Here is a 25,303-nt window from a genome sequence, read left to right as displayed (position 1 = left end):
AGCCTCGGTTCAGCATGGTGTGGGGAGCATTTGGGCAGTTGCGATGCGTGGGTAAAATCACTTATTCTTAGTCTAATACAGTGACAATTACAAGATACCAAAAACGTTTTAGTCCAATCAAAGTAATCTAAATATGATGTGGCTGTACATGGTTGTGATTTTTGTGCGTGTGTTTCCCTTTGAACGTTCTTCGAGTAGAAAAACATGTTGACTCACCCTACTTGTAGAGAAACGACAATGTCCTCCTCCTCTCTTTCATATTGACTAAACGTCAATCTCTCTGTCATACAGTGCAGCTTTTATTATTTGTTGTCCTAGGCTACCTGGCTAAAATGCTTGTTCCCTAGCCTAATGTACAATCAGGGGCAACGTTAGCTAGTTGACATTAGCCTTCTACATCTAGCTACATATTGAACTTCCATCCTCTCAGGCCAGGGGCACAACAATGTATGAATTAATGGTTGGATAAGAAACGTTATTATAATCATTGGTCAGTACGGACAATTAAGTTTAACCACAAGTCTAAATCCCTGTCTCCATCCGTGGCTAATTTAGGAAAGGGACAATTGTAGCTAGCTAGCTAGCCACCGGAGGACAAAAACACCACGAGATGCAACAATTCAAGTTGTTTCTGTCAATGATGTATGCTCTCAATGGGATTTGACAGGACTTTTGGTGGACCATTCACAGTTGAGCTCGCTCTGTTTAGCTCAACGCTGATTGGCAAATTTGTTATACTTTTTTTTATCAAGGGAGGCAAAACTCTCGCTGGCTTTACATGCATTCCATGCTACAGGCGGCAACAATGTCATACCCGAACGGACCAGACGGTATCAGAATATGGCCTACGCGTAGAGATACCGAGTGGCGCTGTTTCGCTCCCTCGTGTGCTTTCTCCTGTGACGTTCAGCCTCTTGCAAATTGAAGGAACATTATGAAACACAGAGACGAAAGACACATTTTTGTTTATTATTATTACTTTTTTTTTTTTGTCCATTTTGGGGGGAAGTCTGTCTTCCCTTGTCATCCATGAATACACGCTACTGCATTTGGAAATCAAAGACCCTATTACCAACCGACCCAAATCCCCAGCACGACTAAAATTGGGAAATTAATGAACAATTTCATGTCAGTATCACCAAGTCATTTTAGTGTGCATGCGCTGCATCGGGGTTGGCAATAAATTCAGTTATTTCACTATCGGGGTTCAGGCCAAGCCTGTGTGCCCATTGTATTATACAAGTGCCAGCATGATTCAAAACTTGGAATGCATGGCACGCCCTCCTTTGGCCCAATGATATCCATGTTTCCCTTTGAACGAGGGGGCCGCCCGTGGTCTCTGTGATGCGCAATATACATGTTGATCTGGAAGAATAATATGCATCCCAGGGTTGAAACACTGTAAGGCTTCACCATAACTAATTTGTGTCGATTACTTCAACACATATAGTAATTAAAGATTACTATGGAGTGGCCTGCCTGGGCTTCTAGGGCCCCAGTGGACTAAATAGATGTTTTTATTGTCACATACATCACGTGTTGTTTTAGAGGGTCAGCCATAGTACCCCTGGAGCAAATTATGGTTAAGTGCCTTGCTCAAGGGCACATCGCTAGGCTACCTGCCACCCTACAGCTTCTCCTCTGGGGTTTGAGTGTCTTCTCCAGGGATGAGTGCTTTCGGGTGGGGGTCAATGCTCACTGTGCTAGACAATGACATACATCCATCGTGTTAATGACGTCTATAAAGTCACTGTGGACATCTGCTGAGTGCTGAGGGGGAGAACATTTACCCCGACTGAGGTGCGCTCCACTCCTCCCTCTGATCCTTGGGACTCCCCTCTCACCTGAAAACTGTCTCCATCTAGCGGTGCTCCGGCTGAGCATCAGTGACAGTGCCCAGAGACAAGGAAGTTGGAATGACGGCCTGTGTATTAGCAACCACCTGCAAATACACTTTTAGTCAAATCTCCTTTTATGCACAACGTATTGCAGGCTATTGCTTTGATGTGATACTACTCTGTCAGGACGGTGTGGTACAGAGTCCGTTTCAGAAAGATATTTGGTTAATGCAGACACGGGCGTGCATAACCGGGTATCCGCAAGGCATCAAGGAGGAGCGCTCCATTTGATTACACAGAAGTTAAATAATGCCCGGAGCACTTCACACGCCCTCAACGAACTGGGGAGAGGAACTTGGGTTTTCGGCGCAGCTGCACATCAGTGAGAGTGGGGGAGAGGAGAGGCAGCCGAGCAAACAACTTCCATATTTGTTGCTCTCCTTCAACGATTCTGCAAATTCGGTTATTGATCCCCCTTCTCTCCCCTTCTCTCTCTAGTGGTTATTATGTAATTATTCAACGGTTGCCTCCGCAGCTGGAGCCGCAGCTTGTGTTATGCTGGTAGCACACTTGTGCATTTGTGTGTGTCTGTGGTGAGCGCGCGTGTGTGTGTGATTTTATGTCCTTTCGCGCTTCAGCTGCGAACACAGAGCACAGTTGTCGGTGTGGACTCGGCCCATACAGTCATTGGTCTCCGAAGAGGATCACAGTTGCGCTTTTCTTGAATAGCTCGAGCTCTAGGAGTGAAAAAGAAGCGGGAGGCGCGAGCTGAGCTTCCGGGTGTTGTTTGGCTAGAGAAAGCGCTCGAGAATGTCCTTGTATGACTGGAGCCAAGTCTTTTCCCGTGTTTGGAGCACGGAATTACTCCCGTTTTGAACTTGTTCCTGGTTCGTTTCCACCCTTTTGCCAAGGCGAGAATTTTCTGGATACTTTTGTGTGCAGAGAGGATTGTTTTATATTAGAAAGAGAACGGAAAGCTTTATTTTTCAAACAAGTCACTTTTACGCAGAGGTGAGAAGGCTACATTACTCGTGTGTTGTGTGTGCTTCCCAGACTATTGACGTTTAATCATGTATGTTCTACTGCTAAATATTGCTTCAGTGACTACTCGTTCTCACGCTTTTACATTCACTATCGAAGACAGTAGGGCTGGCTATACGTGGGACATGTCTGTGCAATGCATTTAGATATTATTATTTATTGAGTTTCAGAAGGAAACCGAATGAACAGCCTGTGGACGATTTATTAATTTCAGCCATGCATGATATGTCACAGTGTAGCCTATGAGTAGGCTAATGCTTGGGTTGTTTTCCTGCCTCTCCAGATGTCTTCTCGCCGCGCTGTGGTTTTGTGATCGCCCACCAGAGCGTCGAGAGCTCTTCACCGGGACCGAGTCTCACACAGTGGGTCACCATGGCAACGGGAGTGGCGGCGTGGTTACCCTTTGCCCGGGCTGCTGCTATAGGATGGATGCCGGTAGCCAGTGCGCCCATGCCGACGCCCCCGCCGGACAACCGGCGGAAGCAGGACGGGCTCATCTTGCTCAATGTCAGCGGACAGAAGTTCCAGACGTGGCGGAATACATTGGAGCGGTACCCGGACACTTTACTGGGCAGCACGGAGCGGGAATTTTTCTTCCACGAGGAGACAAACGAATACTTTTTCGACCGTGACCCGGATATTTTCAGACACATTCTGAACTTCTACCGTACCGGGAAGCTGCACTACCCGCGCCAGGAGTGCATCTCGGCCTACGATGAGGAGCTGGCCTTCTTTGGGATCATACCGGAGATCATAGGGGACTGTTGCTATGAAGAGTACAAGGACCGGCGGCGGGAGAACCAGGAAAGGATCCAGGATGACGAGGACAGCGAGAACCAGAACGATATGGTCCCGCCGGATATGACATTCAGAGAAACCATGTGGCGGGCCTTCGAGAACCCCCACACGAGCACCATGGCCCTGGTGTTTTATTATGTCACCGGCTTCTTCATTGCGGTTTCCGTGATGGCTAACGTGGTGGAGACGGTCCCGTGCGGGACTTTGCCAAATCGGGTCAAACAGGTGTCGTGCGGGGAGCGGTACGCCTTGGCATTTTTCTGTCTGGATACGGCCTGCGTCATGATCTTCACCGTGGAGTACCTGCTGCGTCTAATGGCGGCGCCCAGCCGCTGGAACTTCATCAAGAGCGTGATGAGTGTCATCGATGTGGTGGCCATTATGCCCTATTACATCGGCCTGGTCATGACTGACAACGAGGACGTCAGCGGGGCCTTCGTCACCCTGAGGGTCTTCCGCGTTTTCAGGATTTTCAAATTCTCCCGCCACTCTGCGGGGCTGCGCATCCTGGGCTACACGCTGAAGAGCTGCGCCTCGGAGCTGGGCTTCCTGCTCTTCTCCCTCACCATGGCCATCATCATCTTCGCCACCGTCATGTTCTATGCTGAGAAGGGCTCCTCAGCCAGCAAGTTCACCAGCATCCCAGCAGCCTTCTGGTACACCATCGTCACCATGACAACTCTGGGGTAGGTGCTGGTCCAGCTTACCATACAGTGTAGATGTGTGGTCACATGCTCAGGAGGTATGTTGTCGTGTCAACCCTAAATCAGCAGCATTGGTTTGCTGTTGCTCTCTCCTTTGAGTGTGTTCTCTCTACACAGCTGCAGTGTGAATGGAAGGTTGGGTAAATGGCTCAGAGGCCTGGCTAAATCCTGATTTACATGAAACACCTTCACGTGAACGGTTTAGGGCATTCACAATAACATTCACATTCAAAGTCCTCAGAGACATTTACCTTATTCACAGGCCAAGCTGTAGGCCTATGATGTCATCATATCATAACCACTGCAGCAGTTCTCATCATTAAGATTCACACCTCTTCAACACAGTCAAATGAAGAGAGCTATACATAGAAAACATGGGAGGAGCAGAGAGAGATCAATGACAATATTTAAATCAGAATATACTGCAATAGATTTCTCTCACACAGCCCATCTCTCTAGCCATACTCAGTTTGAAAAGTGGCAACAGCTGCAGAGCTGCAGTCTAATCTGTTCAAGAGGCATCTATTGCTGTTGATGTGTACACCCATTCATTAAAATGAGTCCTGGGGCTACTGTTCATTGATGCTTTTGCCGATTTCTCCCACCTGCGCTGTGCAGTAGAAGCCTATTGTGCGCTCTCGATGGTGTTGAAAAAGAGAGTTGCGCGCCTTGGGGAAACAGAGCCGCAAGCATAGCAGTTGCACTGCGCTCTCCGCGGTGCTGAAGCGGAGCGGCAAGCATGGCAGTGCAGTACAGTGCGCTCTCCATGGTGCTGAAACGAAGCGCTACGGCTCTCTTCAGCATTGCGTGCTCCAGCATTGCCGTTACTTTCCCTGCCAACAGTTCACGAGTGTGAATCAGCCTCTAAAGTGGTAATCAAATGGAGCGCTAAAACCCACGTCTGACGCTTTGATCACAGCGCCGTTGAAGTCCATTCGGCTCATGAACACAAACGTGGAGTGGCAGCGTCATAGTTAACATGATAGATTTCACAAGGCTCAATTACTCATAGGTCAAGAGCTGGTATTTCTCTATTTGATTGGTTTGTTTTGTTCATTATTGAGCCTATTGCCTGACAGTTTGTCTATATGTGTCTCCCAGTGAATTTGATTGGAAGGCCTGTTGTGCTCTGATTACTTTATTCTGTAATTGCATGTGTAGAAGGGGAGAGATGGAGAGAAAATAGTGGCTAAGAGAAAGAGGTAGAGGAATAGATTGCCACACCTCATCGTGTGTAGTTTGTGTAGTAGCATGTCCCCACTGTCAGATTGGATGATATCAATAACAAAATGCAATTACTGGTTCACACTCACCACTGAGCTAATGGCTGACGCAGTAGGAGTGGTTCTTTCTTTTTGTGAGTGTTTGTGTGTGTCTTGGCCTTTCTGTTAATGAGATAGGCCTAAGACAAAGAAATTCAGGGAAGAAAAGCAACCTTCTCTCACACACAGACACAGTAACCTCACTGATACACAGCCAAGCTCTCATCCATAACCAGAAACCATTCTGTTGGCTCATAATAGAAGCCTCACCTCTTCGTTTTGCCTATGTGTCAAACAGCTGGTTACTGTGTGTGGTGTGTTTCTGGCTGCAGTGCCAGTGTGTGTGTCTGTGCGCGGGTGCGGGCGATGGCAGTACCTGAGGCCAGTCTGTGTTTACTGTGCCCAGGGCTTGACAGGTGGTGACTACACAGCTGCATTAGCCTTTGTTTGAGAGTATGAACACACAGTCATCTGTTTCTATTCTATTGCATTGGCCCAGTGCCTTACACAATGTCATTGGATGAATCGAGTGTATGATAAAAATGCCATGGACAGAATTATCAAAAATATATACATGTCCAATGTGTGGGTCTGTGTGTGTGCGTGTGTGTGCTCGTACATGCGTGCGAGGAGTGTTTTGGTAGATTGAGCAAGGACATAGCTCTTAAGCGGACGTAGGCTATCGTTCTTTAATGTCTCATTACCTTGCCAGGGGACCAGAGACAGGGATGGATCTGTGGCTGGGAACTGCAGGGAGCAGGGGAAGGGAGGGAGGTGTGCTCAGTGAAGCAGGTAAAAGAGAGAGAAGAAGGGAGGGAAAGAGATATAGAGAAAGAGAAGGAAAAGGTCATAGGGATATTTGTAGAAAGGGCAGAGAGAGGGAGTGAGATAAAGGTGGCAAGACAGAGAGAGAGAGACAGAGAGAAAGAAAGAGAGAGACACAGAGACACAGAGAGAGAGAGAGATAAGAAGTCACAGCAGAGAGCAGTATGAGTTTTCTCTCACTGCTGTGTCTTTTATGAGCACACTGCAGCACTCCACGTTGCTCAATGCACCCATATACTTTAGCAATATCACTGGCTGCACCAAATTCACCATTATAAACTTAGTGGTTCGAGCCATGGTATATCAGACTGTATACCACGGGTCATGACAAAACATTTATTTGTACTGTTCTTATTATGCTGTTAACCAGTTTATAATAGCAATGAGGCACCTTGGGGGTTTGTGGTACATGGCCAATATACCACGGCTAAGGGTTGTATTCAAGCATTCTGTGTTGCGTCGTGTGTAAGAACAGCCCTTTCCCGTGGTATATTGTCCATATACCACACCCCCTCAGGCCTTATTGCTTAAGTATACCTCAGCCTCTTACTGTTGCTAGCTCTCTCAAATCCCCAGCCTGTCTCTGACCTGCAGTATCATGCTGTATAAGGTCTGGCTCCTGTGGTGCAGTTGCCCAGGGGTTCATATTGTACTGTGTACACTGCATGTCCATGCAGACTTCCGTGGTTTGGCTATCCCTGGGAAGAGAGGCAGTGTGTGTGTGTGTGTGTGTGTGTGTGTGTGTGTGTGTGTGTGTGTGTGTGTGTGTGTGTGTCTGTCTCTGCCTTTGTCTGTGTGTATCAGTGATTGGGAGGTGGACAACTTTAATTAATCATTATCAAGTGTTCATAGATGACCAGCAAGGTCAAATAATAACCACAGTAGTTATAGAATGTGTAACACTTGAATAACTTGAATCAGTGTCACAGCTTAACCCCCTTGTCCTGCTTCTGGCCCCGTGGCCCCTCACGGTCCCACTAATTGACTCGTTTGTGGATTTAGTGAAAGTGTCCAGGGCCAATTAAATCACTGCCATTCTAATTGGCTTATTCACTGTCAAACGGCATCCATTACTGAAGCATCTGTCACTACTGGAGATGCAGAGGAGAGAATGAGTGAAGGAGAGAGGGAGAGACACTAATAGACTGACAGAGGAGAGAAGAAGAGTGAAAGATGGGCAATGACAGAGGGAGAGCGGCAAGTCAGCAGACTCACTAAATGAGACACCTTTTTCCCTTAATCAAGGGCACAATGTGGACCCTCTGATATGTGCCGTTGACTCAATGGGATGCCTAGCCCCATGAGGATTTGCAGCTTCAATGGACAACCAGTTGATGCTTGCTGAAGGTGTTGCACACATAGTATATGTTGGTTATGCATAATGTTACTCAAGGCCATAGACTCATTCTAATAGGAGGCCATATAAAATATGATTTGTCTCTAGGGTCTAGTCAGGATTATAGCTCCTAGGAACTCAGTAGTCACATGGGGAGGGTCAGGGATTAGAGGTCAAGTCTGTTGGAGTCACAAAAGGGTTACAGGCATGATCAGGACTCTCATTACTATGTCAGGAGCCTGGTAGGGACCCTGCCCCAGGTTTCATCCTGTACTGAGCCTAGATCTGTATGTCTCGAGCCCAATATGGAGCCGGACTTAGGTTGCACTCATTACTGGCTGACTTTGGATCAGTATGCCTGGGAGGAGACATGCAATAACAGCCATGTATTCTTCACAAACTGGTATGGTCACCTGGATAAACAGAGCTTAAAGGGTTAAAGGGAAACTTTAAAATTGTTCATCTTCATATTCATCATCTCATCTCGCACCACCCCAACATCAATATATTTGAAACTTGAGCGTTTAAGTTTTGTAGTAAAGAAGATAGAGGAAGACAAGTCTTTCCAATCACATCATCTATGTTATTTGTGTGATTTTGACCAATTCTGAGTAGGCTTCCAACTCACACCCTCAAAGAGGTAGATCCCCTGAACGCAGCTCACTTTCCAGCCCACTTTCCAGCTCACACTCTCAAACCCCTAGATCCCCTGAACGCAACTCACTCTCCAGATCCCAGTCAACTGAATTTGAATCACCTGTTCACACACCTGTATGTTATTAACACACACTATTTAGTTCAGTTCTTTGCACCCCATCATTGTGAGGTATTGTTTGTTTTGTGACACACTTCTTTTGGAGCGCTGGTTTTCTCCATTATTTACTCCTCCCGTGCACAATAGTTTTTGCCTGCCTCATTAACGAAGCATTTTGCCTATTCCCTGCCTGTACTTTAGCCTATTGGATTTCCTGTTATCTAGCTAATGTCTGATCTCCCGGACAACGTTACTAGCCTTTTCCCTGCCTGTACTGTTGCCCCTTTGGACCCCCTGTGTATGACCTTCTGCCTGCCCCTGGACCCAGCTACCTGCATCCTCCTGTGTATGACCTTCTGCCTGCCCCTGGACCCAGCTACCTACCTCATCCTGTGGTCCTTTACAATAAACACCTGCTGCGCCCTGCGCTTGAAACCAGCTCCCTGTCTCCCCTCATGTTCATTACGTTACCTACTAATTGTCTACTAATTGGCTGATGATGTTATTGGAAACTCTTATCTTCCTCAATCTTTTTTTATACGAAAAAAATGAGTCATTTTCACATATGTTGATGTTGGGGTGGTGACGATGATGAATATGAAGTAGAAAAATTGTGGCATTTCCCTTCAATATACTGTAGTTTATTAGGTTGACTCTAGTGACATTTCCCTTTAATATTGGGCCGGTTGACTCTAGTGACATTTCCCTTTAAAATAGGGCCGGTTGACTCTAGTGACATTTCCCTTTAATATTGGGCCAGTTGACTCTAGTGACATTTCCCTTTAATATAGGGCTGGTTGACTCTAGTGACATTTCCCTTTAATATTGGGCTGGTTGACTCTAGTGACATTTCCCTTTAATATTGGGGTGGTTGACTCTAGTGACATTTCCCTTTAATATTGGGGTGGTTGACTCTAATGACATTTCCCTTTAATATTGGGCCAGTTGACTCTAGTGACATTTCCCTTTAATATTGGGCCGGTTTACTCTAGTGACATTTCCGTTTAATACAGGGCTGGTTGACTCTAGTGACATTTTCCTTTAATATTGGTCTGGTTGACTCTAATGACATTTCCCTTTTATATTGGGCTGATTGACTCTAGTGACATTTCCCTTTAATATAGGGCCGGTTGACTCTAGTGACATTTCCCTTTAATATTGGGCCGGTTGACTCTAGTGACATTTCCCTTTAATATAGGGCCGGTTGACTCTAATGACATTTTCGTTTAATATTGGGCCGGTTGGCTCTAGTGACGTTTCCCTTTAATATTGGACTGGTTGACTCTAACGACATTTCCCTTTAATATAGGGCTGGTTGACTCTAGTGACATTTCCCTTTAATATTGGGCTGGTTGACTCTAGTGACATTTCCTTTTAATATTGGGCCAGTTGACTCTAGTGACATTTCCCTTTAATATTGGGCCGGTTGACTCTAGTGACATTTCCGTTTAATATAGGGCTGGTTGACTCTAGTGACATTTTCCTTTAATATTGGTCTGGTTGACTCTAATGACATTTCCCTTTAATATTGGGCTGATTGACTCTAGTGACATTTCCCTTTAATATTGGGCTGGTTGACTCTAGTGACATTTCCCTTTAATATTGGGGTGGTTGACTCTAGTGACATTTCCCTTTAATATTGGGCCGGTTGACTCTAGTGACATTTTCCCTTTAATATTGGGCCGGTTGACTCTAGTGACATTTCCGTTTAATATAGGGCTGGTTGACTCTAGTGACATTTTCCTTTAATATTGGGCCAGTTGACTCTAGTGACATTTCCCTTTAATATTGGGGTGGTTGACTCTAGTGACATTTCCCTTTAATATTGGGGTGGTTGACTCTAGTGACATTTCCCTTTAATTTTGGGCCGGTTGACTCTAGTGACATTTCCCTTTAATATTGGGCCGGTTGACTCTAGTGACATTTCCCTTTAATATAGGGCTGGTTGACTCTAGTGACGTTTTCCTTTAATATTGGTCTGGTTGACTCTAGTGACATTTCCGTTTAATATAGGGCTGGTTGACTCTAGTGACATTTCTCTTTAATATTGGGCCGGTTGACTCTAGTGACATTTCCCTTTAATATAGGGCTGGTTGACTCTAGTGACATTTTCCTTTAATATTGGTCTGGTTGACTCTAATGACATTTCCCTTTAAAATTGGGCCAGTTGACTCTAGTGACATTTCCCTTTAATATTGGGCTGGTTGACTCTAGTGACATTTCCCTTTAATATTGGGGTGGTTGACTCTAGTGACATTTCCCTTTAATATTGGGGTGGTTGACTCTAATGACATTTCCCTTTAATATTGGGCCAGTTGACTCTAGTGACATTTCCCTTTAATATTGGGCCGGTTTACTCTAGTGACATTTCCCTTTAATATAGGGCCGGTTGACTCTAATGACATTTTCGTTTAATATTGGGCCGGTTGGCTCAAGTGACGTTTCCCTTTAATATTGGGCTGGTTGACTCTAACGACATTTCCCTTTAATATAGGGCTGGTTGACTCTAGTGACATTTCCCTTTAATATTGGGCTGGTTGACTCTAGTGACATTTCCCTTTAATATTGGGCCAGTTGACTCTAGTGACATTTCCCTTTAATATTGGGCCGGTTGACTCTAGTGACATTTCCGTTTAATATAGGGCTGGTTGACTCTAGTGACATTTTCCTTTAATATTGGTCTGGTTGACTCTAATGACATTTCCCTTTAATATTGGGCTGATTGACTCTAGTGACATTTCCCTTTAATATTGGGCTGGTTGACTCTAGTGACATTTCCCTTTAATATAGGGCTGGTTGACTCTAGTGACATTTTCCCTTTAATATTGGGCCGGTTGACTCTAGTGACATTTCCGTTTAATATAGGGCTGGTTGACTCTAGTGACATTTTCCTTTAATATTGGGCCAGTTGACTCTAGTGACATTTCCCTTTAATATTGGGCTGGTTGACTCTAGTGACATTTCCCTTTAATATTGGGGTGGTTGACTCTAGTGACATTTCCCTTTAATATTGGGCCGGTTGACTCTAGTGACATTTTCCCTTTAATATTGGGCCGGTTGACTCTAGTGACATTTCCGTTTAATATAGGGCTGGTTGACTCTAGTGACATTTCTCTTTAATATTGGGCCGGTTGACTCTAGTGACATTTCCCTTTAATATAGGGCTGGTTGACTCTAGTGACATTTTCCTTTAATATTGGTCTGGTTGACTCTAATGACATTTCCCTTTAAAATTGGGCCAGTTGACTCTAGTGACCTTTCCCTTTAATATTGGGCTGGTTGACTCTAGTGACATTTCCCTTTAATATTGAGCTGGTTGACTCTAGTGACATTTCCCTTTAATATTGGGGTGGTTGACTCTAGTGACATTTCCCTTTAATATTGGGCCGGTTGACTCTAGTGACATTTCCCTTTAATATTGGGCCGGTTGACTCTAGTGACATTTCCGTTTAATATAGGGCTGGTTGACTCTAGTGACATTTTCCTTTAATATTGGGCCAGTTGACTCTAGTGACATTTCCCTTTAATATTGGGGTGGTTGACTCTAGTGACATTTCCCTTTAATATTGGGGTGGTTGACTCTAGTGACATTTCCCTTTAATTTTGGGCCGGTTGACTCTAGTGACATTTCCCTTTAATATTGGGCCGGTTGACTCTAGTGACATTTTCCTTTAATATAGGGCTGGTTGACTCTAGTGACATTTTCCTTTAATATTGGTCTGGTTGACTCTAATGACATTTCCCTTTAAAATTGGGCCAGTTGACTCTAGTGACATTTCCCTTTAATATTGGTCTGGTTGACTCTAGTGACATTTCCGTTTAATATAGGGCTGGTTGACTCTAGTGACATTTCTCTTTAATATTGGGCCGGTTGACTCTAGTGACATTTCCCTTTAATATAGGGCTGGTTGACTCTAGTGACATTTTCCTTTAATATTGGTCTGGTTGACTCTAATGACATTTCCCTTTAAAATTGGGCCAGTTGACTCTAGTGACATTTCCCTTTAATATTGGGCTGGTTGACTCTAGTGACATTTCCCTTTAATATTGGGCTGGTTGACTCTAGTGACATTTCCCTTTAATATAGGGCTGGTTGACTTGAGACCTGGGGGCTTCAATGTCTGCTGGTTTTCATGATTGTTGTCTCTGAATGGTTGGTTGGTTAGTGACTGGTTTAGACCTGGGAAACAAGGTTACTGAGCTAGATTGAGAAAGCAAACCAGCAGACGGTTAACAAAGATTTCCGATTAACCCATGCTAAATGTTGTCGGGGATGTGCCTGTTTCATCTAGGAAATTAGATGAATCAATTAGATGAGTAGATGCCCAATTATGTCGCAGACGGTGGCAAATGTGCAGTTCTGCTCATCACACGCTCCCGCCATGTGATCAACCATGTCACAGCATGGGACTATGACAAGAGAGGCTGAACTATGACAGGAGAGGCGACGGTTCAGTTGACCACGTACCCGAACGGAGTGGACTGGAATTGGCAGATGAGGATGATTTACTTTTGACTATTGTTGCGATGACATAATTATGGTAATGCTCTGTGGTAATGCTGGGACTAATGTCCCTGTGTCATGTGGAATCATACTCACGTTCCTATATGGAGTCATACAGGCACAGACATCTTTCTTACTCTATCCATATCATTGATGCATGTTATATCATATATCATGTGCTCAGACATGTATCGATTTAAAGAACTGCAATGACTTTTGGGAAAGGTTTCCTTTGGGGTATAAAGACTGTTTGAGCTGCTTTTGTGTGAATGTGTTTAATGATCTGTCCATTCATCTAATAATGATTTCTACAGTACAACAACGGAATATAATTGAACATCGGAAAACAAATATTTGCTCTTACTTTGACCTGATAATGACGGCTTCATCCTTCCTACTGGGGTTTTTTGAAATATAAATTGAGTCACAATATTACATTTATTTACCATTTTCTCATTTAAGCAATCTTTATTAGTGCATTTGTGCATACATTTGTGGTGTGTGTACTGTCATGTTTATGTCATTGTGCCTGTATTCTTGTGTGTGTGTGTGTGTGTGTGTGTGATGTAGAGATGTTCTGCTGTGGAGCAGTGTGCATAGTATGTATGTCAACAAGCATAACTGCTTGACTTCCTGTAACTACCTTACATGCCGTGGCATAGTCCCCTGTCTATACAGGTGATACAGTCCAACTACCTACTACAATGGAACACACTAGGATCCTCATCTCTGGTTGAACAAAACTCTGGAGCTGTTCATGTTTATTCATCAATGTATCTCTCTCTCTTCATCCCTCCTTCTGTATTTCTCTCCCCCTCCCTCTTTCTCTTTGTCTCTCCACCCTCCCTTTCCTGTCTCTCTCTCTCCCTCTTTTTCCTCTCGTCCTCTCCCCCCACTCTCTAATACTCCCTTTGTCTCCATCTCTTCCATGCTGCTCACCCCCCCACCACCCCTCTCTCCGTGTCCGCATCAGAAGGCTTTTAATATCCAGGAAGAGTGCGTGAATTAATTAACAGATCAAATCATACAGTACACTCAGATGTCAGGCACCAGTTACAGCGCGGCGGGCGACAGAGAGGAACAGAGAGAGGAAGCAGATTTCAGGTGAGCAGGCCAACTGGGTTCAAAGGTGCTTGTGTTGTTACCACTGTCTTCTCTGATTGGCTGTTATTTGACATTCAGGGCCAGACAATAAAAATGCTAACATCACTTTTTGGTCTTCATTTAAGGTTAGGGTTAGAGATAAGGTTAGCAGTGTGGTTAAGGTTAGGGGGTTAGGGTTAGAAATTGTAGAAATGGGAGGGGTTTAGCCACAATTATGGCGGTGTTAGTGATGATGATTATGTAGAGAGGTGCAGTCCAACGAGGCCATTTCAGAGCCCAGCAGGAACGCGAATCAATCAAAGATAAGTGAGTGCTGCCTCCGATGCATATTTGAATTTGAGATAGCAGCTACAATCGGTGTTAAAGGCATCGATTTCCTCTCATACGAGCCACGCGGGTTGCAAATCACACCCATACAATAGCCTAAAGTGTTTAGTGTTCACTGAACATTGAGGTTTTTTCACTCAGATGAATAATATGTAAGCAGAAAACCAGGTCATCATCAAGGACCCCAGACACCCCAGCCAGGAGCTGTTCTCTCCCTAACCGTCAGGCAGAGGCTACCGAAGCATGAGCCGATACCAACAGGCTCAGAGAGTTTCTATCTCCAAGCCATCAGAATGCTGAACACTTCTCTAATTCTCCGCCCCTTAGCACACATCACAACTGCTGCTATTATTCTGCTCAATGTATACACTTTCCCCACATCCCCCCCCTTCTCCAATGCACGTGTAGATATTGAACTATAAATTGTGCCTTCCTGTATTATACTTATACTAAAATATTTATTCTGTTCTACTGACATTTACTTTATGTTTGTATTATTATTTGTTATTGTTTCTTATTGTTGTTGCGTTGTCGAGAAGGAACCTGCAAGAAAGCATTTCATGGGACGATGTATACCATGTGTATCCCGTACATACGACTAATAAAACTTGAAACTTGGTGGTCTTTAGTTAACCTTTGGGGTGTCTTGCTCTTTGTCGTCCATCTCTCTACCCCTCCATCCTTCTCTCTCTTCATTCCCTCTGACTCTGGGTAGCTTATATATGCTTTTAACGGTGGATTAGGATGAGCCAAATTGAATTAATGTGTTATGCTGCATGGGTTAGGATCTAGCACATACACACACACTGAGGCTACTACACACACGTACATACTCTCTTGTATAGCGCGGCTAAGTGATTATTTTAAATAGGATCTTTAATGAAGCCACCTCGAGACGCGCTGGAGTAGAAACGATGGCTTCTCGTCCCAGAGAGAGGAGGAGAGAACAGAAGAGAAAAGTGCTGAGGAAGGCTTCAACTGCAGCCTGCAGCCTTTTTGGAGCTTGGCCTGGACTTTGACGCTGTTGGACAGTTGGACAGGTGGTGTCATAGTGGTGGTTCTGTATAATGAGGAAATTGTCTCAATGACATAATATCATACATGGTAACGGCTAACATTGTACTGTTTTGGGGAAGTCAGTAGAGAAACGAGGAGTTGGAGAAATAAAGAATTGTTTCGGGAGAGAGAGGTGGAGATTTCAGTTACAGGGAGAGAGAGGGTGATTCACAGTTTGTTTTTGGGAAAGAGATTGACTGACAGATTGACATTTACAGTTTGGCAGTACTTCCTGTATTGCGTTACGTCCATAAACACAGCTAGCTTCGTTTGCTTCGCTTAACCTAGCGAACACCTAAAAACGTGTGTATTTCCACACACCCCTTGCATAGAAGCCTTTTACATCTGACGACAACTACAACCTCTATTCTCCATACATCCATACACTTTATGCTTGGATGATTGGCCTTTTCTCCTCCTCGTCAAATATTATGAACGCCGTCCGCACGTGTAAGCAACCAGAACAAGACATTACTCAAGTTACAATAGATATGCCAGGGGAGAACGACTGCCCCCTTTCATTGAAGCGACAAAAGTTCAAGGCCAACCGCGGTACTGTAGGCATTGTTTGCAGAAAACAGGACCCCCTTTATAGTGAAAGGGAAAATGGCAATAAGCGTGGTCAATCTTCGTGGATTTTTTTTTAACACAATCATGGTACCAATAATTGCTTCTAATACACCAGTCCTTTTACCGATTATTTAAATATTGCACACAGAATAAGTTATAAGGATCATTTAGTTGCTAACGGCAGCCCGGTCTGCCTTCAACTCAAGTTACTCAATGAGAGGGGGTCGCACTGAGCTAGCCTGCAACGTCACTTTCCGGAGTAGCTCAAACTGCATATTAGAAGCCATCTTAACTGACTTAATTTGGCTTCGATGCGTTATTCACATAGAAGTGAATATTGTCACGTGATCGATGGCTTTGTACACTCACATACAGTAATTGAGATAGGCGCTATGTTGCATCCTAATACACAGTACAGTATGTTAATGAATTCACTAAACAGCCTTTCAACCAGTCACTTATCCAGGCCTCTTGTCTTCTTCCATTGATTATGTCTTAATATAAACAGAGAGCGACAGATGGTGACGGGTGGGCTCTGTGGCCCAGACACACAGTAGGAGATGGACAGGAGACAGACAGGGAGTCAATAGTCCTCTACTGAGCTGTGTTACTGTACAATAGCTCTTCTCCAGTTGTTTCGTTCATACTGTTTTCGTTTGTGGAAGGCTAGGCTATCATGTGTTGGCTGTTTGGCTATGAGGAGAACGAGCCCTGGCTTGTTCCTTTTTGCTGTCAAGGTGCATTTAGAGCCAGGGCCTAGCTGGACATCTTGTTGTTCTCAGAATGTCTGCTCAAATTGAATGGGGGTTAGAGCGCCTTGCAAATGGTGCATGTTAAGTAAAACACATACAGGCACTCACAAATACACACAAATATATATGCGTGCACACACACACACACACACACACACACACACACACACTCACACACACACACACACACACACACACACACACACACACACACACACACACACACACACACACACACACACACAACTATAAATGAAAGTACAAACCAGTGGAGAATGAAACGTGCTTGGGGTTAGAGAAACACCATATCTTCTATTTTCTTTGTCCCTTTCTCTCTCTTTCACTCTTTATCTTTCTCTCACTCTCTCTTAGTAGCAGCGGGTAAAATCGTGGGTAAAATCACTAAAGGTTGGTTAATGCTAATTATCTCTCTCTCTCTCTCTCTCTCTCTCTCTCTCTCTCTCTCTCTCACTCTCCCCCGTTATAATTGTGTGTGTGTGTGTGCCACCAGTATCTCTATTAAATGGTGTTTGCAGAGCTCTTATCTATCAGGAATATTGATCCACCGACGGTGGGCCGGCAGTGTGTTCATTGTGCCCTGTTAGTAAATTCAGTGCTCTATCTATTCTCCCTTTCTTTCCTTCTCTCTTTTTTTTCAGCAGCAATCATTGATCTGTTTATCAACAAGTCATATCAAAGACTCAGAGATGTCATTTTCCTCCATTGAAGGTAAACAGTAAACACCGGTGTTGGAAAGAGACTCGTGGCTCTGCCACAAAGACATGACTTTATGTGTGCCTGCTGGGCTTTGTTAGACTTCTACACTCAGCCAGACACGGGAGGGAACCTGAGCACAATAGAAAACAGTCGAGAGGCAGGCAGAGGAGACGACGAAAAAGAACAGTGAGAAAGAAGATAGGAAAGAAAGAAGGAGAGCCAGGAAGGCCTGTTTGTCTGTTCTGCAGGGCCGCTGTTCACCTTGGATGTTCCGGCATTGGCGGTTTAATTGAATGAAAAGGGTTATTTTTGCCTGCTATCATCTCAAGATTGTTTTGATTGTCCTACAGCGTCTGTCTGTCTAGGTATCTCAGAGGGGCCCTCTGTCTCTGTCTGGCTCGCCGGCTCGGCTTGAAAGGCTTAGCAAGCGTTCTTGAGTGTTTCCCATTTCCCCTGAAAAGCTTTGAACACAGTGCTTGTTGAAATAGTAACGGCAAAAGATTTGGTACGTTACCTTTGTCCTATGCTTATGATCAATCTCTGGCCCAACATTTGAACCGAGGAGTAAATTGACTGAACTGAGTTCTGGCCATATTCCACTGTAACACTTCATTTGAATCTGAATGTGTTTGTAGTGACCACAGCAGATACTTTGTGCCGCAGCCTGTATTCCTGACCCTAGTAATGACAGAAGACGGCCCTGAGCTCTTTTGTGTCGGAAAATCATTCTCGTTTGATATTGTACAGAGGTCAATGTTAATGGTAGCTTAACAGTGCTGATAGAGGACTACAGGGTCGTGCTGAGGGGACAGAGAGAGGTTGTTATGGTGGCAAGGTGGCACACTTCCCCCGAGGAACGCAATCCATTTACCATTGACTGTCCCTTCCCATCCCATCCCCTCCTGTCCCCTCCCACAGCACTGCCCTCTGCACACTGTCACACAGTCTATGATACTCTGACGTGTTGTCATAGACATCTGAATGTCATACGCCCATGCATCTCAGAGGGAGGGATCTATTTTAAAATCACATTTTGGCTGAATGACAGTTGACGGTTTGAAGAATGCATTGAGGATTCCATTTTAACCCAACACAAACATGATAGACACATGCTAGCGAACGCATGCGCGCGCGCACACACACACACACACACACACACACACATACATACATACATACATACATACATACACACATATGCCTTGGCTGTGAGGGGGTGGAGGGTTTTTCCTAGAGATAGATTGAAAGGTTGTTCACGCTGCTGCTTTAATCCCTGTTCAGGCCGATGACAGATGACTGGATAGGTTGACAAGGCATGGTGAACGGTGGCAAGGCCTTCTGCTTTTGGGCAGATAGAAAGAGAGTTGGCCTCATGTTTAAATCATCCCTCTCACCTGTCTTCCATCTCCCCTCTCTTTCTTTCTCTCTCTCTCTCTCTCTCTCTCTCTCTCTCTTTCTCTCTCTCTCTCACATCACTTCTCTCCCTCTCTCTCTCTCACATCACTTCTCTCCCTCTCTCTTTCTCTCCTCTCCTCCATCCCCTCCTCTCTCTCTCTCTCTCTCTCTCTCTCTCTCTCTCTCTCTCATCATCTCGTCTCTTCTCTCTTGAGCGTCTGACATTCTCACACACTACGTCTGTCCGGCCTTGAGACCGTCTACTGCCGGGGAGAAATCACTCTGTAAAATCTCCATCCACCACACACACACACACACACACACACACACACACAGCAGTGGTGGAAGCCTCTCTTGCGGTGTCGTGCTCACGGTCATTCGGTTAAGCAGCATTTATGTTTTATGTGATCCTTGGAGAATAAATCTTCCTCTGTTCCCGCTCATCTTTTAGTATCCCTCCTAATGTCAAAAGTGTGTGTGTTAGTGTGCGTGTGCATGTGTGCTGTGTGTGTGTGTGCCTGTGTGTGAGTGTGTGTGTGGGACTATCAAACCTCAATCAGCATAGGAACTCCATGATTCCAACTGCTTATTTCCAGCCCCATTTTGTGTGGGTACAGTTCAGTGTGTCTCAGTGTGCATGGTGCAGCAGTACAGTACAGTACAGTACAGTACAGTTGGTGGCTAGTTAGCAGCAGTGACACAGTTTTTAGTGATGTAGAGCGCGTGCCTGACATCATACCCTTCATCCCCATCTGAATGAGAACACAGGGACCGGCAGGAGTAATGCATCTCACTTAGCTAGCAGGCAGCTAGCATACACCCTCTGGGAACATGAACACTATTTTGGGCTAACTCTGGGCTTCTTGACTAACCAATAGAAATAAGTGTTCCACTATGCTAACGCTGTGTGTATCCGCTGTACAACCAGTGATTTTAACTGTATAACATTATGCTATGTGTTAAGCTCCACTGCGGCGGTGCGATCAGTCCAACCAATACTATGTGTGTGCTTGTGTTTTAGCCACAAATACGATCATGGATTCTCTAACTCCTAAAATAGTGCTTTTAGCTAGCACGTTATGCGTGTGTTAGCTCTACTAACAGGCTGTCTCAGTAGGCTACACTAACACAGCTATTCCCTTCAATATGGCAATTTAGCCCCGCTAACACAGTGCATTTAACTATAATTGTGTGTGTGTTGTTCAGCCGCATGAACAAAGCATTATGGCAGCCACCTCCATTAGCCCAATGCTTAGCCACCCTCCTGAGGTTGCTGATTTGAGTCCCCCTACAGCATATGTTCAGCTACACTGTGTGATGCTACACTGCCCATCTAACTGGCGGGTTCTGTCTGCTCTCAAACTGTTATGTTCAGCGCAACACTGCTGACTGACGCAGCACATTCCGATTGCTCCCAGAGGTGGTGTCCAGGGCAAGGGGTGTGACCATGATGGAATCCCTCACACGTATCTTCCCCCTTTTCCTTGGCACTCCTCCTCCCACTGTTTCCCTCAGCTTTCTCTCTACACTTTCTTCCTCTCTCGGTCCTTCCCCTTTCTGTTCCTTCCCCCCTTTTCTTCATCCCTCCTCCTCCTCCTCCTCTCTCCCTCCACCCCTTTCTTCTCCTCCCGCTGTTAAATCTGTCCCTTCTGCTCCCCCCCACCCCCCTCCCTTGAGTGTAGACTTAACAGTCTCTGAGCAGCAGGGTGTATTATCTGTGGCCAGCCTGGCGTGACCAGTCCCCATCTCCTCTGTTACATTTACGGACATTGTAGAGATATTGTTAGGTGTCAGACATGTTGTTAGGTGTCAGACATGTTGTTAGGTGTCAGACATGTTGTTAGGTGTCAGACATGTTGTTAGGTGTCAGACATGTTGTTAGGTGTCAGACATGTTGTTAGGTGTCAGACATGTTGTTAGGTGTCAGACATATTGTTAGGTGCCAGACGTAGCCTGTCTGGGAGACTAATCACCTTGTGTTCCAGTCAACCTGCCAGTCGCCTGGTAGATCATGGGCTTGGAGGTTCCAGTAACTGTTGGCTGACTTGGCTCAACAGTGGAATGGTTAACACTGAAGAATTTGTTTCGGACAGACAGCTTTCAGTCAGGTCTCAAGCGAGATTTGATTGGCTGGGTCAGGCTCTCTGAGAGTTCTGATTTGCTGCCTATCACATTCTCTGAGTTGTGATGTCGCTAGTTGAAGTGCAATTGTATTCTCGAGTTGTAGTCGTGCTAAGCAGCAATACTGTACTGTATATCGCTTTCTATCTTCCCCTCTCCTGCTCTACACTTGCTCTCTCTCTCTCTCACTCTCTCTCTTTCTCCCTCTCTGTCTCCTCTGGGAAGTTTAGCATATCCCAACCCATCTCTACCTCCCTTGCTCCACTCCTCCCTGCGTACATCTTTGTGACGACTCAGCCAAAACAACTCAAAACAATTTAGCTGAATCCTCGCTACGCCTTTTAGATACAAGAAATGAAATAATAGCCAGGCTGCCAAGGATCATTGATCCGGAGCTAGCTGTGAATATTAATGATGTGCCATTACACTGAGATAAATATGCTGCTCGACGGCCACCAACTCAGCCCACTACACACACACACCCTCCTCTATTCCTAACGCGAACACACATCCCTCCTCCATCCCTCTATCTCCCTCTGGGCACATTCACACTCCTCGTCAGTGCCACACACACACACAGACACACAGACACACACACACACACACACACACACACACACACACACACCCTACCGTCTCTGTTAGATCAGAGAGCAGTGGGGGGAGACACTCAAACAGGAGAGCACCCAGAAGAGACCGTCAGGAGAATACAGCTCAGACTTTCCTGCTTCTACAAGGAATTCTCTCTCTGTTTCTCTCTGACTTCCTTATTTTCTGTACGCATTGGGCCGTAACAATAGGTGTCAGCAAAAGAAAAGTGGAACTTGAAGAATTAGATGAGCATTTTTATGCATGATCCAAAAACACCCCACACAATCGCAACAGAACCTCCTCCTCTGTCGGCCATAGAAATTAAACTGATCATAGATCAGATTTGGATGCGTCAGCCTTGTCAGCACAGTGGAGATATACTCTGCCAATCTACTTCCCTCTAGCTCTACGGTCTGGTCACAACCATGTAGAGGCTGGTCTATAAACCCATCTAGAGGTGTGTGATATAGGGAGGGGAGAGCGGCTATTATGACTGTGTGAGCAGACCCCAGCCAGGTGGGTGGGGGTATTCGGTCCCCCAGTAAATCATGGGCTGTAAATCATTGGTTCCGCCTGGGACCTTTATTAGAATAGGGCGAACATTAGGGTGATCGAAACCAGAACACTGTTCAGCCAGGGACTTCTGTTCCCATGACTCCCCCCTCTCTCCCCCATGTGAGAGGGTGTGTACCCCCTCCGGTTTTTCCCTCTCCTCACCCCTTTGTCACATTTTCACTTTTAATTTCCCCCTGTCAAACCACACATCTGTCTTTCTATATCAGCCTCCCCCCTCTCTCTCTCTCTCTCTCTCTCTCTCTCTCTCTCTCTCTCTCTCTCTCTCCCTCTCTCTCTCTCTCTCTCTCTCTCTCTCTCTCTCTCCCCCCCTTCTCTCCCCCGCTCTCTCTCCCCCCTCTCTCTCCCTCTCTCTATTCCCCCCCTCTCTCTCTCTCTCTCTCTCTCTTTCTCTCTCTCTCTCTCTCTCTCTCTCTCTCTCCCTCTCTCCCCCTCTCTCTCCCCCTCTCTCTATTCCCCCTCTCTCTCTCTCTCTCTCTCTCTCTCTCTCTCTCTCTCTCTCTCTCGCTCTCTCTCTCTCTCTCTCTCTCTCTCTCCCTCTCTCTCTTTCCTCTCTCTCTCTCTCTCTCTCCCTCTCCCCCCCTCTCTCTCTTCCCCCTATCTCTCTCTCTCTCTCTCCCTCTCCCCCCTCTCTCTCTTCCCCCCTATCTCTCTCTCTCTCTCTCTCTCTCTCTCCCTCTCTCCTTCCTCTTCTCTCCAGAGACATAGTGAAGAGTGATTGACATGGTTTATGACTGTGGTTTACCATGCTAAACATGTGCCATTCCCAGTTCCCCCGAGGATGACTGTTATGAGTTAAGCATTTTATCTCTTCCCTTTTTTGCTTAAGGTTCTTTTTCTTTTCTTTCTTGTTTGCATGTCTGATTTGATGAGGATAGATAAGTCTGATGTTCTGATCTATGATTATTAATGAGGAACAAGACACGCACACCCACACACAAAGAGAGATAAACACGTGTTGCTGTTAAGACTGCAACGGGAATACATTTTGAGGACCATCATGACTACGTGTGATGAGAAATGGCACTTTTGCATAGGTGCTCATACATGCTCATTGCGTTTGTGTGTGAGTGCCTGCGTGTATAGCGAACGTGTTCATGTGCTTGCATGTGTGTGTCCATGCTGTCCGTATATGTGTGTTTGATAGAATGTGTGTGCGGTTGGTGTGTGTGTGTGCAAAGAGGTGGGAGATAATGTGCATTCTCAGTAATGGGTTTGCGGCTACAATCGAGATTAGCGGCAGAATGACTTATTTAAATGTCATGATTTCACCCGCCTCTCTCTCTGGAACTCCAATAGAGAGGGGAGGAGAGGTGGAGGGAGGGATGGAAGAATGATTCGATTAGAGTGTGGGATGGAATGGTGGGGTTTGAGCTTTCTCCGCGGGGACCAAATGAAAATGGTTTCTTCTGTCATTACGCTGCCACTGTGAAGCCATTATATTGACAGGAGAGAAGGCTGAGTGAGGAGATGGTGGCAGGGTACCATCCAAAACACACAAACGTATTCACTGTATCTCTCCCTTCTCCTCCTCTCCCGCTATCCACATCGACACACCTTCTCTCTCCCCGGTCTACCTCTCCCTCCATCCATTCCCCCTGTATTTTCAGTACCTAGTGTCTGTCTGTGTTGTGTGGTTCCTCCATCACGTCGATAAGAGTCTGTTATCAGAACCTGTTTCAGACATGTCTTCCCCAGACTGCTACCTGATTGGCTACCACTGTCACAAACTCACATAGAAAAGCAACAAACACAGGGAGACGCAAACAGTAGTCAAGGATTTGATTGCTTGTCTGTTATCTCTATGCAGTGCTTGTGTTGGCCCCATCCCTCCTCAGTGGGAGAAAGACTTGCACGCTGCATGTCACAGTGTCACTTTCATGTGAATTGCGTTGAAGTTAAAGCTCCGGCAGAGTTCACACTACGAGCAGGGCATTTTTTCACGAGGTAAAATATGCAGGGAGATGACATTGAAACCTGTACAGTAACTTTCTATTTTTCTACCAGCTGGCAGAGTGAACCCAGGACTGGTACAGCAGGTGTGTGGCGTGCTTTATGTGTGTGGGTAGTGGGGCACACCAGGACACGGTCTGTGAGCTAGAGGAAGGAGAGTGGATGCCACTGTTAAACCTGTGTATGGCCCATAGTTAATCACCTCTTTTACAGAGGACACATGGGAGCGCTCGTACGCACACTCACACACCTGTATCGCCATTGTGGTTTATTATGGAAAACAGCTGTTTCAGAAGTGCTTTTGGATCATTCCCTATCCCAGCCATAGTATTCATCAAGATCGTGACCCTTTGTCTTGATGCCTTGAATCGAGGATAGGTAGTGGATCGCTCTGAACAGAGAGAAAACAACCACTCTTCCCGATCAGTCCGTCATCTCCCAGATCACACACCCCAGTCATATGAAGTTTTTAATCTGTATTTCAAAAGGGGCTTCCTCTTCTATTTTCACTCTCAGTCTCTCTCTTCCCTCCTCCTCTGGGTTCTGGGTTCTGGGTTCTGAGCTTGCTGATGGACGTGTAAAACGTGTGTAGCCAATGCTGCTGGCTGTGAGTAATGGTGTCTAAACGAGAGGGGCATTTGAAAGGGAAATGGAGCGGCCCTGGCTGTTGATGACTGGAATAATGGGCTATGAGGAATTCATAAATATCCAAAACTATGACTGCCGCCTTTCCACGTGACTCAGCCATTTTTCCCCTCTATTTTTCTTATTTTCTTCTCTGCTTCCTGAGTTTCCCTCTGTTCCTGTGACCGGGGGGAGATTAATGACAGGAAAAGGAAATGGATTAGGGTCTCGCCGTGCGCCGCTTCCTCTAACGACGGGCGGGTTTGTGGGCGTCGCCTGACAGGAGCGCGGCAGCGGCGTTGGGAAACGGGTCTGTCGATGGCGTTCCGCTGTGTACAGCATCAATCACCACCACGTTACTGTGCGCAGGGATGCTGGATGGGATACTTTGTTTTGTCTCGTCTTCCTTCCTGAATGAAACATATAGCATGTGAGATGCTTGGTATACTAGTCTATAC

At 45.6% G+C, this 25,303-nt stretch overlaps 1 protein-coding gene across 1 annotated transcript in view; it reads left to right on the top strand.

The window, feature by feature from the left end:
* Positions 1-1,874: 1,874 nt before the first annotated feature.
* Positions 1,875-25,303, top strand: part of LOC110490332 (A-type voltage-gated potassium channel KCND2-like) — a 187,439-nt gene continuing 164,010 nt past the window's right edge. Inside the window, exons 1-2 of the mRNA XM_036944642.2 lie at positions 1,875-2,849; positions 3,163-4,363. Of these exons, the coding sequence (XP_036800537.2) occupies positions 3,252-4,363 (1,112 nt within the window). The 5' untranslated portion in view covers positions 1,875-2,849; positions 3,163-3,251. The remainder of the gene's footprint in view (positions 2,850-3,162; positions 4,364-25,303) is intronic.

Source organism: Oncorhynchus mykiss, chromosome 15, assembly GCF_057628025.1.
Source record: "Oncorhynchus mykiss isolate SJ-2025 chromosome 15, ASM5762802v1, whole genome shotgun sequence".
NCBI classification, from domain to species: Eukaryota; Metazoa; Chordata; class Actinopteri; order Salmoniformes; family Salmonidae; genus Oncorhynchus; species Oncorhynchus mykiss.
This window is presented reverse-complemented; position numbering and strand designations above follow the sequence as displayed.